Source organism: Periplaneta americana, chromosome 6 (genome assembly GCF_040183065.1).
Source record: "Periplaneta americana isolate PAMFEO1 chromosome 6, P.americana_PAMFEO1_priV1, whole genome shotgun sequence".
Lineage (NCBI taxonomy): Eukaryota > Metazoa > Arthropoda > Insecta > Blattodea > Blattidae > Periplaneta > Periplaneta americana.
Window position 1 is genome coordinate 116,550,429 of NC_091122.1, and position 19,307 is coordinate 116,569,735.

Sequence of the window (19,307 nt, forward strand, 5' to 3'; positions counted from 1 at the left end):
TCGTCAGTTGAAAGATTTTTCTCCACAATGAACTCAATCTGGACTGATGAAAAGTGAAGAATGAAAACTGAAACAACTTTGTTACAAGTGAAAAGAAACTTTCATTTCTCATGTGAAGAACTTAGTGTGAACTGTATGGGAATAAACAGATCCTTAAAAAGATACATTCTTCAGACCAGTACTTGTAAAATGTGTGTTAGAATTCAGTGTGTACAATATCATGTGAAAGACTTTGATACATGCGCCAGTACTGAAATTGAATTCTTAGTGGTCATAATTATGTATAGAAGTTATGTGTGTTTATTCATTTAATTCAGAAAGTTAAGATACTCTACAAATTTAGTGTGCAAAGGTCTATTATTGCATCTACTGTTACATGTAATTTCTGCAACATTTCAATGGATAGTGACTAGATAAGTGTTTGTGGTTTTTCTTGAAATTTCCGATGTACCTTGTTGGACCATAAAAAATCTGGTCAGCCTAACGTATATTACTAATTGATATATCTCTGAAATAGTGAGAGTTAACGTAATTCATCTAGATTTCTTGTTCATTTTAAAAATTTCTATTTGAAAAACATAATAACATAGATAATAATTTCTCTCTAACATACATTTAAGCATACAGTCTTACGTAAAAAAAAAAATAAAGAAGAAAATCTTCAATACCGATAAACATTCTTTGCGTAATTTTTTTTTTCAAACATAGCTTTTTTATATATATATTATAATGCATTCTTCCCATCTACATAGAGATAGTTACATTCTTAAATGTTTATTCCGGTACACCAATAGTCAAATGGTTGAAGTGTCGACTTTCCATACTAGTGACCTAAGTCCAAATGCTGGTAAGCCCAAGTGGTATTTTAATATGATATTGTGACAGGTTTTCTCTTGATACTACTGTTTCCCTGCCATTCCGCCTTTTCTCCATTATTTACAATAATCCTCATCACTAGTGCAGTAGTAATGGGAAGCTACTACATATATTTCCCATGAAACCAACTCCATGGAACTCATGTGCAAATATTCAACACAACAAGTAACCAAAGAATTCCTGGACTTGGCACCACAACTGCGCGATTCGGATATAGCGCAATACAAGCAAGCAGAACCTGTGAATAACAAATTATCGACATACCCTTAACATTTCATTTTCATCAGTTTTAAAATTAATTCCTAATGCATGGCATATTGTTGTTTGTTACAGACATGAATGCTGCAATGGCTCTTCAGAACGTAATGTGCGTCCTTTCATCCTCTGATAAGGGAAAGATGCCTGTAGCTGCATGGAAGGAAGGAAATGCTACCCCTACAAGAATCCGGAGGTCAGAAGCAGAATTGACTAAAGCTGCTGAATGTGTCCAGAAAGGAATGACTTTCCAGAATGTCTCTGATATCTTCAATATACCAATCTCAACAATCAGATTTTACATGGCTAGGCGTGGTATTCTTCCACAGAGACGGAGGGGTCGCACCGCCAACTCTCAGCAGCTCAACTCAGGCTCGAGTCAGTACATGATGATGCACTATAAACTAGATGACATCAACAAAAAGCAATCTGCTGACCCACGTCAAAGTCACATATAATTCCTTCTCTGCGTTGTTTTTTGTCCAGGTACCTTGCAGCAGTTCAGACAAAGAAATGAGGGGAATCTGTCCTAAAATGGCATACCATAAGAAGTAACTGCCCTTGTAAATGCGTTTTTTTATAATTATAACATTATTTTACACATATGAGTATTACTTTATACATTTAATATATTACCATGGCACTGTTAAAAATGAAATATTGTAAATTACATGTCCTCTGTACTGTTTTTACGTAACACTATGACATTTTATCTGAGTTATTTGGGTAAAATGATGTACCTTGTTAAATTGAGATATAGAATGTTTTTACATGCATATATCACATATGAATGTCTTTTCTCTCTTTGAGAGACCAGCGCATTTTCTATGTGCCGACTTTGAGCACTTAATGCATTTAAGCCATATCTCTTCTGGCTTTTAGTGTCTGAATAAATCATTATAATATAGACATGGCAGATCAACACAACCGTAATCTTCATTCTTCCTTATCTAAACCAAGTTTGTTCTTCACTTGGCCACATGTGCACTGTACAGCCTTCACCTTCACATGAGCAATGTATGGTTACTAATCAAAACTTTGCTTCCTCGTGCTTCCTATTCTCGTTGAGAAGCCCAATTTGTGATGCAGAAGGAAGTGAAGATGTGTAAAATGGTCTCATAAATAAGAATGATGTAATTCCATCTGCAGATCTAAATGCAGAATCTGATCATTCTTTTGAACGTGATAAAGATTACGTAGCTGCTAAAGATAGTGATGTTACAGATGATAATGATGCAGCTGCAATGTAGGCATTGATGCAGCCACTTTTATTTGCGTATCTTCAGCATTTGCAGTTTCCTGTTCTTTGCATTTAAGCTGTGATAGTTACGGTACTCATATTTTGTTTGTCAGTTACCACAATATCTCCTCTTATAATTACAAGAAAATATTCTACCAAAGCTCATTGTATCCTCCTAAGGAAATTCTACGTCTTACTACAATATTAATATGATATCTCAATAGAATTACGTGGAATCTCAAATAACATCAAATTTTGGTAACTGATATAACACAGTTTCATAAAGTTTGCTCAGTTACGTGTAATCTCAAAATAACATCAAATTTTGGTAACTGATATAACACAGTTTCATAAAGTTTGCCCATATAGTTTGCTAAGACAGAAATCAATTGTTGTATTTAGAAATAATTACGTGTAATCTCAAAATAACATCAAATTTTGGTAACTGATATAACACAGTTTCATAAAGTTTGTCCATATAGTTAGCTAAGACAGAAATCAATTGTTGTATTTAGAAATAATTGCTATTTAAAAATAATACAGATAGATGGTGGGTGATCTGCCCGAAGGCAGGTATATCCCTTAGGTGAGGCCATGCAAACCAAGACCCGCCCTCGGTTTTCTAGGCAGGGTGACACTGCGGTGGTCTGCCAGTTGCCTTTTGCAGCATGGGAATGAAGAACATCACAGAACACCCACTCCTGTGGACGGAAGATAAATTCTTCCTTTGCCCATATCAGGATTCGAACCACGGACTGTTTGGTTTGGAAGCATACATGTTATCCAAATAGCCACAACGGCAGATGATAATATGGTATAAAGAAGAGAGAATGTCAATCGATCTTATTTATTACAAAATTGTAATAACAGTTGCACAATGACTGCCAAATTATTGTACTGGCACTCTATATCAAATGGTACTATCGAATGTCATCGTTGTCTTCTTCTTCTTCTTCTTCTAATGACCAACTTTGTGGTGGTTGTTCATTTTGCAGTTTGCATTTCTACATATGGTACGGATGCTGCCCTTTTAGCTAATTGGTTGAATGGATTTTTTTTACTAAATTCTCTAATTTGCTGTCCAGTGTGTTTGTTTTAAATATTCCTTCAGTCTGCAAGAGTTCATTAAATTATATAGTATGTAAATTGATACGCATATCCTTGTTAGTATGGAATGATCCTTATTCTCCTCTTGCTCTCTTTTCCTTAGTTAGCCTATGGAACCTTTTTGAAAGTCCTTTATGCTCTGTCAGCCCATTTCACCTTTCTGGAGTGTGTCAGTAGTTCTTTCTACATGTTCTTCTTTTCCCATGATTGTAAATTGGAAAGTCTTTCATATCTCTCCATTATGGCAGCAAATAATGAAACAATAACAATATGTATTATAACATGCATTTTAATCTCAATTTATTAATATAGCCCTATGCCAATAACAATAGTAATGCTAATAATTATAGTAAGCATTGAATATTAGTAATGAATAGCATTAATAACAGTAACAGTGGCAGCTTTCAACTTACTGGTTCGAAGACATTTCTAATGTCCACATAGACTTGAAATAACATGTTACAAATAATGAGAATGATAGTAGCTTACTTACATGTCTTATGTAGGTATAGTATGTGTTGGGTTTCTTGATATTGCTGTAAAACGACACTTTTAAGTTTAGAATATGGTTTTCACTGATTTAAGCATACAAACGAAATCTTTCACGAACAATTAACGCCTTTCATGGGGAGTGCTTCTTGCGGAAAAATCGAGAAATCTAAAGTATGATGACCTAGTAGACCTGCTGGTATGTCATTTTATCAGAGCATGTGATTTTTAGGACAGGTTCGCCTACACGAGTATGGGTTCAGTATTTAACGTAGGTATTAATGTATTTTATTTCTATCTGATATTAGATATTATTCCATCTTTAACCAGTCAAGCTGTTTCCTTTCGCTTCCTCTTAATTTTTATATGAATCTATATTTTGGGTAGCTTTTAGCATTGGTCGAAAATCGCTAACCAACTTTAGTATCATAAATTAAAAGTGCACGTCATCTAGTATAGGAAAGCTCAAGACGAAATGGCGTTAATTTTTTACCATTGTTAGTAAGTTTCACAAGGAAAAAAAAAAGTGATACGCGTCTCCCAGTAAGTACCCTATATTACTTTTTTCTAAATTAGTAGGTTAGTTTTTAGAGTTAATGTCAGAGCTTAGTTATCTATGGGCTATTATTAAAGATATTTTCATAATTCTGAAGTTATTATGTAATAATTGTTACAATACAAAATCACCTTTATTTTTTTCATCAAAGTTACAAATAGTATGTATGGTTAATATGCGCAACGTTAAAAAATTATTTCTCAAAAGATTACTTTGCCACTATGAGGGTTCAAAAAATCCTTATGTCAGCAATACAAATTTGATAAATTTTGTCCCCTAAACTAACACTGAAGTGCACCAGAACTAGCGGGAAAACTGCTGAATTGACAGCACTGATAAACAATTCCAAGCAAGAAGGATACAACAATCTCTCGACCAATTCTAAAGATTGCTCTGTTTTCTTGAAATTGTGCTACGATAACCATGAATTTTGGTCCTCGCAATGTTTCTCAAACTTATGAGTCGCAGTGTATTCAAGCATCATACCAGATTACAACTATGAATTTCAGAGATGTTAGATTCTAGGCTATATCTGTTTTAATTTTAAAATGAACTTCACTTTGAAAGGGGTTCATGACATCATTCAGCATTACATTTGTATATTTCCTTTTACTGTTGTATAATTTGAAACTTTCCACAAGCAAAAGCCTTATATAAAAAGCTAGCAATTACGGAAAATGAAACGAGAAAATGGCATTATTGTGGTAAACACTGGTACCTGTATACAAAATCACAATCAGCACTTTAAAAATCAACGAAATTGTACTTAAATTTGTTCATACAGGAAGACAGATCAATTTACAGTAGTGAACATAGGAAGTGTTTGAATGAAATTAATATTAGTTAGAAAGTGCAGCCACCAAAAAAGACGATGATAATCTAGAGACAGTTGTGAAATAACTATTCATTTATTCAGTAATTATGCTAAGAAATTCACTTAAACTTTATTAAAGCAAATTTTCTTTCAATCGTATTACACATATTTTTGTTAATGAAAACTGTGAAGTTGAAACAGGTTACTTATACATATTCTAATCAATTTCTTTACACATAATAGTTTATCTGCTTTTAAAACATTATAAAATCGCCAGGATTACTATTTACTAAGTTGGACTATAGCAATTATAATCTAACTGAAGTGCATTTATATAATATATTTGATCTGAACAAATGTAACGTTTCTTTCTGCAAAGGGATTTTACAATGTTACATTTGTTCGGATCAAATTTCTGCACATTTAAAGGACAAAACTAAAATTCTTTCTGTCATTTATTATCATAATACCCCGCTCTTGTAAATTGACCGAGCATATTGAAAATTAAATCAATCGGTTTCCCAAAACACGCAATGAAATGTTTTATATTAACAATTTTTATCTCGAAAAGGAAGTAAAAACGAGCAAAATTCTATTCAACTCTTTTGTTTGAAATATCTCAAAGAATAACCCCCCTGAAATTAATAACATTATTTACGGTTCACCCTAACCACTTGACTGGTTAACCATCTAAGGGTGTAATTTTGATACAGGAACATATGTATTCTGTAATTCCACACAAATATTGAATTTTTACTTGACATATATACTTAACCCTAACTCAAATAAAGTGATGGCACATTGATGGATAAGAGATACTTTAATCAAAGCAAGCTTTTTAAGCCGTCAAAAAAGGGAATTCATTATAGATAAGGTAATATTATGTTGAGGGGAATGTAGTAGAATAAGACTGCAAAGGGACAAGCCAAAGAACTCTTAATTTAAGAGAAATTGTAACTCAAGTGACTGGTGTGTAATACAGTTAATGAAATATTCAGAAATGAAGTAAGAAGTATTTACTTCAAATGATGTGAAGTGTTGGTAATCCCTGAATTCTGCCTGAGTATCTACGGGTACTGAAAGTTCAGTAACAATACGACAAGGTAGTAACAGAAAGAAGTTCGAAGAAATGTTTAACAGATTAATTTCACAAATAAGACTTATTTTGTTATGAAGACATTGGTTATTGATCGAACAGTTCTTGAATGGTGTGGAATAAGAAAGTGGGCAATTTGTGTGAACTTGCATATGAGTGGATGAGATTTAGATTCTCTACAGTTAACGAAAATATTATCTTAGGTGAGAGAGAAATCGGAGTTTATTAATGTGCATTTTAAGCAAGAGAGGGACAGATTTCTTCCCTCACATCAATGATACTTCCTTCATAAACTCGTTTGCATCACTTGTCAAATGCTTAGGATAAGGAAATCATAAAACAAATGTCAACAGAGTCATAAATAGAATTAATTATGTCATAATAGGCACAATACGATATAGTTGTTGGACATGATATTTTCATACTTCAAAGAGTAATTATTGTTATTATTTTAAGGGGAAAAGATTTTCTGTTTACTAAATCATGGAAATGTGTTTATTTTTCTTCTTTTTTTTAATGTCGCAATTTATGAATCAGGTGAAATGAACTCTTTGTTGCATGAAACAAAGGATTATGTTACGTTTACAGTCACACACTGCTGTATGACATGAATTGAAGTTAGTTAATAGCTGCCTTTAAATGTACACTTTTAATGACAGAATTTGGCTGTTTTGCTTCCAGTATTGAGTATAAGATTGCAGTAATGATATACAAGAGTGAAAGGAAAGAGTAAGAGAAGAACATGAGTCTTTGGCAGTTAGAAGTGCATGCAAGTCTCAGCAGATAAAGGAAATTATTAGACAATCAATCTTGTGACCAGCCATTCATTTTATACTGATTGCTGCATTATATTGCCAGGCATGAGTTATTTTGTTACTCTTATACACTTCTATATTAATTTGCCTCTTTTAGTTATTTTTTCAGTACAGTATTCTTTTGTAACAGATAATCCAATAACTTACACTCCTTATACAGCAAACTCTCGATTATCCGTGAGCAGATTATCCAATTTTATGGTTATCTGTGTATCATTGAACTTTATTATATTTTATTTTTGTCATGAAATATTGAATATAATTATGTGAACCGAGCTTGGAATTCGAGTGCGCGAGTCTCAAAGTGACCTTGGTATAAAAATAGTCTGTAACAAGCACCTCTTCCCACTTTCTTTCTTGACCAAATCTGATTATAAGGCTTAAGCCTATTTCTCAACTGACGACCAGGCGAAACGATTATTGTCTGGTGGATCAATTTTTCAATTGTTCACAACAGTTCGTGTTATCCTTGCCATTCTCTCCATATGTACAATAATGAGTACAAGTACAAATATTACGAAGTGCAACAATATCAGTGTAATTAAAATTTAATCGTTCCACATAATCTAGAATAGATCAACACACTCCAAAGCTTACTGTTGAAAGAGATAATTTAATGTCTTAAATGTTTGACTTATCACATTTTCAAACACAGTACTGTATATAAAAAGGTTCATTCTGCAGTAAAAAGCAAAAATGGTATTATCCGTGTTTTTAGTTATTTATGCATATTTGTCCGGTGTTTAGCCCGGATAATCGAGAGTTTGCTGTACAAAAATGGTTTCTGTAGTCATCTTGTTACTCTTAAACAATTCCACATTAATGTGTCTCTTTCAGATTTTTTTTTTTTTTGCACGATCGTATTTTTGCTGTATTTACAGCTATTATTGTTAGGCCTTGAAAGTTAGAATTCCCACACAGAAACTTATTGCTAGGGAAACCATTCTTCATAACACAAAACCATACTGAAATAGACCCACTTATTGTATGACTTGAGCTTTCCCGGCATTTGATGTAGAATAACTATTTTCAGATTCTCAGCCAGGTGAGTTGGATATTTCCTTCCAAGCTTTTGATGGCTAGTTCTGCCATCTTCTTCAGGGAATGAAGTGTCGTGGGACCATGTCTAGCCCTGATTGGCCAATGCTTCGACCAACCAGAATGCGGCAAGTGGTTGGAACTAGCTCCTGATTGGCCCGCAGCAGGAAGCCCTACTGTTGTGTGTGTATATATATATATATATATATATATATATATATCGGCTAGACATGGTCCCATGACACTTCATTCCCTGAAGAAGCTGGCAGAGCTAGCCATCAAAAGCTTGGAAGCAAATCTCCAACTCACCTGGCTGAGAACCCGAGAAGAGTTATAGTGCATTTATTGTTACTTAATTACCATTACAGTGCTGTTTTGCGAAGGCTTTGGAATAATAGTGTGCTAAATTTTCATTGCAAAATATATTGTATTTGTAATTTTAAAAATATGATCATGCAAAAAATGTTGTACAATACACGTTTAGAAAGTGCATTACAAAATCTCGGAAATTGAAAAACTCGCTCTACTCACTTTTCAAACTTTTCCTCGATTTCGTAAAAAGTACTTCCCAATCATAATATACTGTTTCACTGCTCTTTAGTAATAGATAATTAAATAAGCCATTCTCCATAATTATATAAATATTTTCTGTAGTCATCAAGCAATTAATGAGAACACGCATTGTCTTTACTTCCTTATCTGCACTTTCCTCTTTTTTTCATTTGACTCACGAACTGAAAACATATACAATGAATCGGATAAGTTTCCACTTCATTCTATAACTTTAGACGTTAATAAGATTACAGAAAGATGAGGACATCACCCAACTTGTCCTGGTATAATCATCTCGCATTAACTTTTCAATATATTTAAAATCTCTCACGTCAAGTAGCCTAACAGCGTATGAAAAAGAGCAATGCTATGTTTACACACACACTTGCATGATTAAACTGATTGCAATTATTTGCTTCCTATTCAAGATAGATTGAATAATCAATACTTTTTGAATGCAACCCATGAGTAAAAATGTGGTTTTCGTTTGCTGATATATTTTCAAAAGGCACGCAAAACCTACAGTTCTGTGTCTCATCAATCCCTACTGGTATCTCTTTTCCTTCACTCTTAGCACGTACATGTAAAGGCAACTAATTAAACACTTGTAAAAAGGCAGAAATAGAAACTAGTTTGCTCTAATATGTACGCAAGAGTAAATAAAGTCAAAGAGAATATATGTACAGATAGTGCTGACCATCTCAGGATTACTTTCTTTCAGTTTGTAATAACAGGGCAGAACACTGTGATAATTTACGCAGATTGTTACGTCACAAATGTCTACAGCTGAAGAATGAAGAAGATATATTAAGCTGTAAGCTCGAAAATGTTGGGAACCATATTTCTGTAATCATTGTTTTCTACTTAGGTTTATTAGCAACATACAGCCAATAGACTAATACAGTGTTTCCCAAACTTTGTGTTTTATTTTTATGTTCAAATATTACACTTAAGAGAACTGGCAAAACCTCTGCACAAGTGGAAACACATTATTTTATTAAAATAAAACCGTTACTTCGAAATATGTATTATATGTCTTTTTCATGTTAAATTTTATCGTACCTGGTTAACATGTTTCAGCCTGTTAACCAGGTACTGTAAAAATTTAACACGAGAAAGACATATAATATATATTTCGAAGTGATATAGTGTTAAAAGTTGTGTAATCAAGATGTAAAACTGTTACTTTTACTCATTCTATAGTGTTTAATTTGTATACATAATATAATGCACAGCACATCTAGGAACCGAACACAGAACCCCTGGTGTTCAAAGATTAGTTTGGGAACCACTGGTCTAAAGGTAATCCAAGTGCCATTAATTTTTTATATTATGTGACAGATAAACCAAAGAATAAACTTCACTGATCAAACAACATGCCTTTTACTTATGGTAATTGTAACAAAAGAACGAACACGTTACTTCTTCAGAAGTGACAAAATTTATGCTTTTCTTGTTGCCATATTCTTGTATTACATGACTGATCATTGTATTGATCTACAATAAATGTATTATTATTATAGAGATAATTTTTAGCTTTACAGTAATGAGAGTGTAGTATCTTATATTCAATTGTATGTAGTGGTTACCAATATAGATAAGTTCCAACTCTTAACTTGTTGTAGAGCAACTATTCCCAGCCTATTCTGAATAATTATGTATATTCATGCTTCTTTTCTACTGGTCAAACTGAAGAAAATATCACGCATCTGTTGAGAGTTGTTATTAATGAAACAAAAGACACTGTTTTAAAATTTATGCACCTAAAACTAAATACATTAATCTATCAAGATATTCTAATAATATTAACTCATTTAAAATAGTTATTTGGGAATTTAGAAAAGTTAGACATTTTAAATATCTGGAATGTATTATTAATTTGCATTTTACATGCATAAAATTAAGTTTTTAACACATTTCATGTGTATCGTTAATACCAAAAAATCACACCCCTAGTTATAAAATAATAATTTCACCTGTACTTTCATATTCAGCAGGAACTTCGATTAAAACAAAAGATTGGTAGAATGAATTTTGAGAAAGAGTTTGGCCCCACTCTAGAAAATGGTTCCTGGAGAATTCTAGCAAAAAGATAAAGCTCTATAGAGATCGAAATATAGTTGTGTGATTGAAAAGCCAAAGACTATGGTGGCTTGGTCATGTTCTACAACGAAACCATACTACCATAGGAATCTCCTTTTAAGAGTGGTGGAGAATTATCCAAGAGATAGAAAGTCACCTGATAGTCACGACTCCAATTGAAGAATCAGAATGTACAGTGAAGTCACAAAGTGGGCATACTCCCTATGTATTACAACACTGTGATGGGTATGGTTGATTGATTGATATGGACATGTATCTGATATTTTGACAATCCAAGACATCGGTATGAAGACCTTCATTTTCACAGCATAGCTGGATTCTGTACCATGTCCTGGCAGATGTTTTGCGGAGATAATCAAGGACATTTCGTTGAAGGCGTCTTCCACAGCTGCTCGTAATTGTGCTGTTGTGTTATAGTAGCAATTTCGCACGTTGTCCTTGATAAACCCCCAGAGAGCATTTATCAGGTGTTGTGAGGTCGGGACTTCGTGGAGGCCAGGCAAAAGGAGTTTGATCATTTGCAGATCCTCTTCCAATCCACCAGTTGGGAAAGGTCGTATTCATGTATCAATGCACTTGCAATGCGAAGTGTGCTGGCACTCCATCCTGTTGCAGAACCACAGTGTCTTCGATACTAGCTTGTTGCAATTAGGGCAACAACCATTCACTAAGCATGTCCTGGTAGATATTATGAGCGGTTAAATTCAAGGTTGGTTCCATCTAACAACTTATCAAATAGGTGATGGGTTAATGACCCATTACATTATGTTGTAAATATTTTAATTAACAAACGTTTTCGACCCTATTATATCATCTCCAGGTTATTAAGAACAATATAAGAACACAAAATCTAGTGATGTGTGGTACACATGGTTGAAGCAAGACACTATGTTACAACAAGTTGTTTTAAATTTTAGTGTCTTGCTTCAACCATGTGTACCACACTTCACTGGATTTTGTGTTCATATATTGTTTCTTAATAATGTGACGATGACCTACTATGGTCGAAAACGTTTGTTAATTAAATATTTACAACATAATGTAATGGCTCATTGACCCATCACCTATTTGATAAGCTATTAGATGGAACTAACCTTGAATTTAACTGCTCATATTATCTATTTTGTCTTTATCTGAAAACATGACTATGAAATGTCCTGGTAGGCTGGCCCTTTAACGGACTCTGGTCAGCCATGTTTGTTTATAACTGCATGATTACATGGTACGAACGTAAACATGGGGGTACCAACATTCACATTCAACATTCGCAAAGTAAGTGAAATAAGAATATGTGGAGGTTGCCCACTTTGTGACCTTTCTGTATATTTCTTTCCAAACAGGATTAAATTCTCAAACGAATTGTAATACAGTCGTATTATGGATGTTATTGAAAATTACATATTTCTACTGCACACTCTCATAGAATAATAACATTTTTAACAGAACTAAATTGACACTAGAACCGGATTAGATTGTTTTTAAGCACTTTATTCTCAAAGGGTCCATAGTGTCTACCTCTGAAGCACTTTACTCCCAATGGGTCCATAGTGTCTACCTCTTTAACATAGAAAGTGGAATTAATTAAACACCTGTGACAACTTTATTAGTTTTAAAGACTTAACAGTCCCTTTTGGTAATATTCTCTGTCCTAGATAATTAATTGATATCTTCTGAGGGTTAAGGAATGGTATTCAAAGTTTACATGCCAGAAAGTTTCATTTCCCTAGCCCACAAAGACTACATAGAAGTTTCCATCATAATATCCCATTCTATTAGGCCTGCTGTGTTTTGTAAGCGCACAGAACTCTTTCAGGGCTCAGACCTGCTTAGTGATTGATGTTTTTAGACTTTAGAGGGTCTTTCAGTCATCTTCTTAATTTGTATCAGATTCCTACGCGATATCCTCCTTATGTAATGTTTCATTTCCATCCACTGTTTCATTATGGAGAACATCAAACTTTCTTAAATCTCACAAAATGGTTCTGGTCCAACAGAAATATATCCATAGAAAATTTTCTCTGTTGTTGCAAGCTTTGTCCTTGTGACCAGGCATCCAAATGAATAGCACCTTATTTCGTTCTGATAGTTTAATAAATCACCTCTGAAATATCAGTGTCAATAAAATAGATTCTTTTAAAACTGCAAAAAAATATTCTGCATTAACTTTATATCAAAATGTATTCGTGTTCATTAACCAATTTTACAGTCTAGTGTAGTCTCCAAACTGGTGCCACATAGTCCAAAAGTGTATTGATTAATTTTGAATATTGCCACCAACTCAGATTATACAGAAAATATCAAGAAAAATGTTAAAGGAACAGAAAAGACAGATGAACAAAATAAAACTGTAAGAGTTACAGGTTTATAAGACCAGATACCTCAGTAGTTCCAGTATATTGTGATTATGTCATGTAGTAACTGTAGCTGGGAATCGTTGTTCTAGAAACTGCACATTTTAAATGGTGATTAGGATATCTAACTGTTGTTAACGAAAATTCGTTGCATCAAACCATCACATGATTTACTTAAATCGTCAAGAAGAATACATGCTGGGAAAAAAAAAAATAAAAAAAGAAGAAAATATTTTGTGCTATTTAGAAATCGTGATTAGTTATAGATATCATGTAAAACAATGAACATGTATGTATATGTAGTTACTTATAATTAAATATTTCTGCTTCATAAAAAAATTGTGAGTCTACACTGAAAGCTACAAAATGAATGGGCTTCCCTCACATTACTGTCAATTGTAACTAATTTAGATTAAGCTGGTAGCCATTATACAATAAAAATTGTCATGCATGATAGTTATAGACACAGCATACACACACTTGGTAAATAGATTTTAGTGACAGCGTGATGTTCATGAACCTCGCAAGAAGTATTTATTTTTAAAACAGGCTAATTCTCATCTCACAATAGTATTAAAACCCATGGAGTTCTATCTCCATGCCCTTCACACACCTCTGTGGAATGGCATATAGTCAATGTGGGAGATCACGATTTCCTTGATATCTCTGGAGATTTCTTTAAGCCTTTTACATAACACCATGAATCTTTTAAATAAAACTTTCTTTATGACAATTGAAGATCTATGACGAGAAAGACTGTGACTAAAATAATGGTTTTATCTCTTGGAAAATATTTCACAGAATCTTTTCTTAATACAATGGTATTGTTTAATAGTTAAATATCTGTCAAATATATTCTGTATTAGTATAAAGGAAGTATGCACTCTTGTGAAAGCGTAAAAGGAAACCATTGAAGAAGTTTCCAATGAAAATGATTACCCTGATGTCACCCATTAGACAAAATTGTGAGTTTCACATAAAGTAATTCTTATCCGAAATCGCATTACTAATGAATTAAAAATATAATATACTCTTCTTCATGAACTTGGTGTTATAAATACAGTGTTATTTTTCTTCTCTGAAATCAGCACTCTTGAACTGGACATCACAGCTTGTAATGAGATGTACAGTTTTTATACTCTGAATTGCTTGCTTTCAGTATATTGAAAATATTAAAATTTATACAGAAATGCTACCTCAAATTTTTCACAAATACTAATATTAATATCACAGATTTTTTAAATTTATTGAAATGCCTTCTTACTGTTGTAATAATGAAAATATTTTTGCTTATTTTCTCATTCGGGTGAGCTGGATGCCCACTAGAAGCAAGGCGCTGCAAGACAAGACACGGAGAACATTTCCTCTTGTGTAAAATATACAAGGTCTTTCATAAGTAACGAGTCTATCGAAAAATTAACTATTTTCGATAATTTTTTGAAATGATGTTCATTCTCACGAGAAAGAACCCTTCCCGGTGCCGTACAGTCGATTTGGAAACAAACACGCTCTCCCCTCACTGCCAGAGCTATTAAACGAAAGAATGGTTAGTATTTTAAATCTTTATTAAAACACATAAATGTAAAAACAGTTTCAATTGTTGACAAGTTACGGTGTACAATTTTCAAAATGTATTCCGTTCTGCAGAATGCACAAATATATAAGTGATGTATCAACTCTTCATGGACCCTGGTGAGCATGTCAGGCATTCAATTCAATTCATTCCACTAATTCAGGAATGGTGTGTGGCTTAGTTGCATAGACACGATCCTTGATGAATCCCCAGAAATAGAAGTCCAGGCAAGTCAAATCAGGTGATCACAGAGGCCAATGGATTGGACCTGTGTGACCGAGCCACTGCCTGGAAACTCTTCGTCTACGGCTTAATTTGAGCGACACTGTTTCCAAGTCCAAACCAGGCAGCAATTTTCCTCTTCTGCAATAACGTTAAGTGGCTGTGTGACATTTTATCTTTCCAGTCTATCACAACAATATGTATAGGCATGGCCGTGTGTCATTATCCTTGGCATATAGAAGGCCATGCTCCAGGTCAAGTTAAGTTGGCATCAAATGCACATTACACATGGATAAGTAGCGTCCTCTGGCGGAGGGGGGAGGGGGTGTTTGTTTCAAAATCGTCTGTACGGCACCGGAAATGGCTCTTTCTCGTGAGGATGAACATCATTTCAAAAAATTATCCAAAATAGTTGATTTTTGATAGACTCGTTACTTATGAAAGACTCTGTATATGAACAGAGACGATGTCCACTAGAAGCAAGGAACACTAAGATCTAGCAAGCTCCTTTTTCAGTGAAGTATTAGGACTTCTGGAGATACAGTGCCTTGAGTTGCCTTGCCTCCCCTTACCATAATGTTTGGAAGCATAAAAGATCAAGGAGCAGCAATATTTTATTTGATACACTCCATATTATGTCTTCGGGAGGTAAGTCAGGTAGATAGTCATGTGTAATCTATAAATATCAGTGTATTGTTATCTGAACAGAAGAATGCTTGCTGTTGTTGAAAATATCTATTAAGTTATTTATAAAATAAATAATTTGTGAGTTATATAAATTCAAATGTCACGCTCTATTAGCATTGCGTATAAAAGTTCGATAAGAGGCTTAGTCATACCCAAGAGTTGATCTAATTTTTCATGAGACATTCTGACGTATTTCATAAATTTCTTTCTGTCTCTCAAGAGATGTGGAAAAACATGATAATGTTCACCAAAAACAGCTCTTATGGTGTTGATCTCATGGGCCCACATTCTAACCTTTCACATTTCCTCCTCCTTTTGGGCCCATAGGGACAGCAGAAACATTTCATTCTAAGACTCATTGTACATTAGAACTGACACTGCCTTGGGGAAGACACTTCATTCGAACCTGTGTCTTGCCACACTTTGCAGTGTCAAGTGGGCAAGCACCTGCTGTGTCGCTGCTTGCCATGTCTTGCTGCCTCTTGCGTATAGTGGGCATTCAATTTTAGTCTTTCTCCATTTAACTTACACAAACACATACTTACACCAATTGTCATAAAAATTATCCTTGAAAACTTGGAATCTTGTATTGTGAATGTTCCCTAATATATATATCAGTATTAGAATTTTGTATATTTCTTATGATCTGTATTTTTGTCAGAATTTAATGCAACTAAGACAAAGCTCTACAATGAAAAATTTAAATGATATTTATAGCCAGTACTCGCATAATGTGACATTGTTTTAGTTATTATGGTAAAACTGACTTGTATGAGAGCAATGTAAGATATAAACATGCCATGCCAAAGTTCTAGTTTCGGCAAAGTGCATTAAAACACATATTCAGTACAAGTATACCTCAGACAATGCTAACTCAAGAAACTGCAATCAGCGATCAATTATTTATACCTGTAAATGTAAGTAAGAATATATTAACTTTACGTTTTAACTATTCAAGAGTCAATGAAAAGGTAACATAGTAGTAAAGTAATAATTCATGAGTGTGCAAACAAAAAGGAATAAGACACCAAAACTAAATTTTGAAATAATTGCAAAAAACACTTTGACGAAATATGTAGGATTGCTGAAACAATTTTTTAACTCCATATGCACAGTTTTCTTTCATCTTTGACCTTTTAACTGCTGATTTTTTTTTTTTTTTTTTACAAATCATTTTGGAGGTTGAATATAAGCTTATACATTAAACTTGGAGAATATATTCTTAACATATCAAACTAAATTATAAATTAAAATCACATTCAGAAATTCCATTCTATGCTTTGGAAGCCTTGTTTCTATTGCGTCACCCATGCTGTCAGAGTGATGGTTGATGCAAGGATACGTAATGAATTTATGTGCCGTTACTCTGATGGCCTAAGCAGCGAAAAGGTTAATTTCAAAGCTATGACTTAGCGCAGTCTACACAATGTTCTCACATTTCTCTATCGAAATTTTGACTTACCTCAATTTTGGTTGAAAAGTGATTTATCCCCTTTTGTCTGTCCACCCACGAATTGTAAAATGCGACTGGAAGAAGAAACCGAAATAGCCACGAAAATACCTTTCAAAGGTCAGTTTATCCACCGCAAACTTCAAGAATTTATTGGGGCTCGAACTCCAGTTTCTTTGGTGAGAACGCGTGAGGTGATTAACAATTGCAAATATGAACAGGTAATAAAAAAATGTTACAAGCAATTACAGTTCCACAGAGTGGCCCCAAGACATTATAAGAATTACTGATTTTTAACAATGTAACAGCATTAGACAAGAATGTGATACCGTACTCAAATTTTCATGGTGGTTATTTATGTTAAATTTCTTCATCACATTATTTTTCATTGTAGTACTGGTTTACATTTGTTGACTTTCTGAGAGATTAATTCTCAGATTTATTCACCGGGTTTCTCATACAATAGTTTTAGGTATTAAATTTACAGTACACTGCAAGGAAACAGAAAAAAGATATAATGTATAATTTATTATTCATTTGTAATAAAATTATATTCTGTCACCAGTTGTACTCTGTTACTTGTTGATACTATTGTAATGCCAAGTAACATACTGATTTGATGTGTAATGTCCACCATAAACGAGGCACCAGTGTTAGACATGCTGTACTGTTTTAAATGTAGTTGTGAACTGTGTAATTAGACAAAAGTAACTGTAGCTTATTTTAGTACGTATATACAATCATAACAATTGTAAGCAGTCACAGATATTCATTCTACATTTTTCTTTAAAACATACACTTAATAGGAACAATCAGGTAAAATCAATGCTAACAGGTTTGTTACATGACAGAAATATGGGGATGAATTCCCTGAAATAATTATACATATTGTAGTTTTGTACCAGTTAAACAGCATAAAGCAATATATGAAATAACTTCTTTTAATGAATATCCTTTATTTCCTTCCCAATTATATATTCATGCGAAAGATTTGAAACTCAAAAGAATTAGAAAGATTTCCCTCTTCTCTAGATAAAATTTAATCTTACAGCGAAAATAAGCTTCATAGTTTAAAGTTATAAACAATATAATGTTACGAGTATTTCTTATTTTCCATCTTAAATGCAATATTTCTAAATTTAACACTGGATTATCATTGTTCTCAGATTCACCCTAGGAAGTTGCTGTTGACATGATATAGGACTTTGGATTGTCAATCAGGAAGCTTCTTTTGTAAGGGATTACTAATTGTTAAACCAGGGATGGTTGTACTTCACATTGTCAATCTTCTATCAACACTCACGAGATTTAGATGTATTATTCATGATGAAAATGCTGATCATCTTTCCCTGTGGCAAAACCCTGAAATGTATTTAGGACAGTAAGCACAGTCAGAAAGGACCATCTTCATCCACTGTGGTCACTTGAAAGAACGTAGGGCTTATGACTTTCTTTGCTAAGACCAACAGTAACTGCGAGGGTTGAAAGAGAAAAATCTCACTTTCCGATAAAACTGCAATTTCTAGATATTGGTGTTATTTCTAGAGATGTTCATCCTTGCCCATCTCTCCTTGACCTTTACCAGCTTCTTACACAAAACTTATAGTCTCATATGTACCAGTACTTTTATATTATACAGGGTGTTAAGAAAAAATGTCCAATATTTTAGGAGGTGTTAGTATGCATCAGAACAAGAAAAAAAATCCAACGAACATGGGTCCTACAACACATACTTTCTGAGATCTGAACACTTATTCAATGTGAGTCCATTCATGGCAATGCATTCCTCTGCCCTTCGACGTAATGAATCGCACACTCTTTGAAATTGATCTGTTCTTGATAACCGAAAGTCTAGGGGATTTAGATTTGAGGAACGAGCAGGCCAAGGCGTGGGGTCTCCCCAATCAATCTAGCGATCCTGAAATGTCAGCATCAGGTGTTCACACTCATTGCGGAAAAAATGTGCTGGAGTGTCATCATGCATGAACCACATCTGTAGTCTTTGGTGACATGGCACATACTCCAGCAAGGTAGGCAATACATTAATTAGAAAATCCTGATAACGAGACCCAGTTAATCTCTG

General features: G+C 33.7%; 1 protein-coding gene across 3 annotated transcripts in view; it reads left to right on the forward strand.

The window, feature by feature from the left end:
• Positions 1–18,159, forward strand: part of LOC138701658 (protein bric-a-brac 2-like) — a 150,272-nt gene extending 132,113 nt beyond the window's left edge. The window contains exons 5-6 of one of the 3 annotated variants that reach the window (XR_011332657.1): positions 1,210–3,750; positions 3,811–18,159. Coding sequence is in view for 1 of the 3 variants with exons in the window: in XM_069828778.1 (XP_069684879.1) it covers positions 1,210–1,589 (380 nt within the window). In the remaining 2 variants the exon portion in view is untranslated. Of the gene's footprint in view, positions 1–1,209 lie in introns of all 3 variants that reach the window. The other 2 variants (XR_011332658.1, XM_069828778.1) reach the window with 2 other exon arrangements.
• The last annotated feature ends 1,148 nt before the right edge of the window (positions 18,160–19,307 follow it).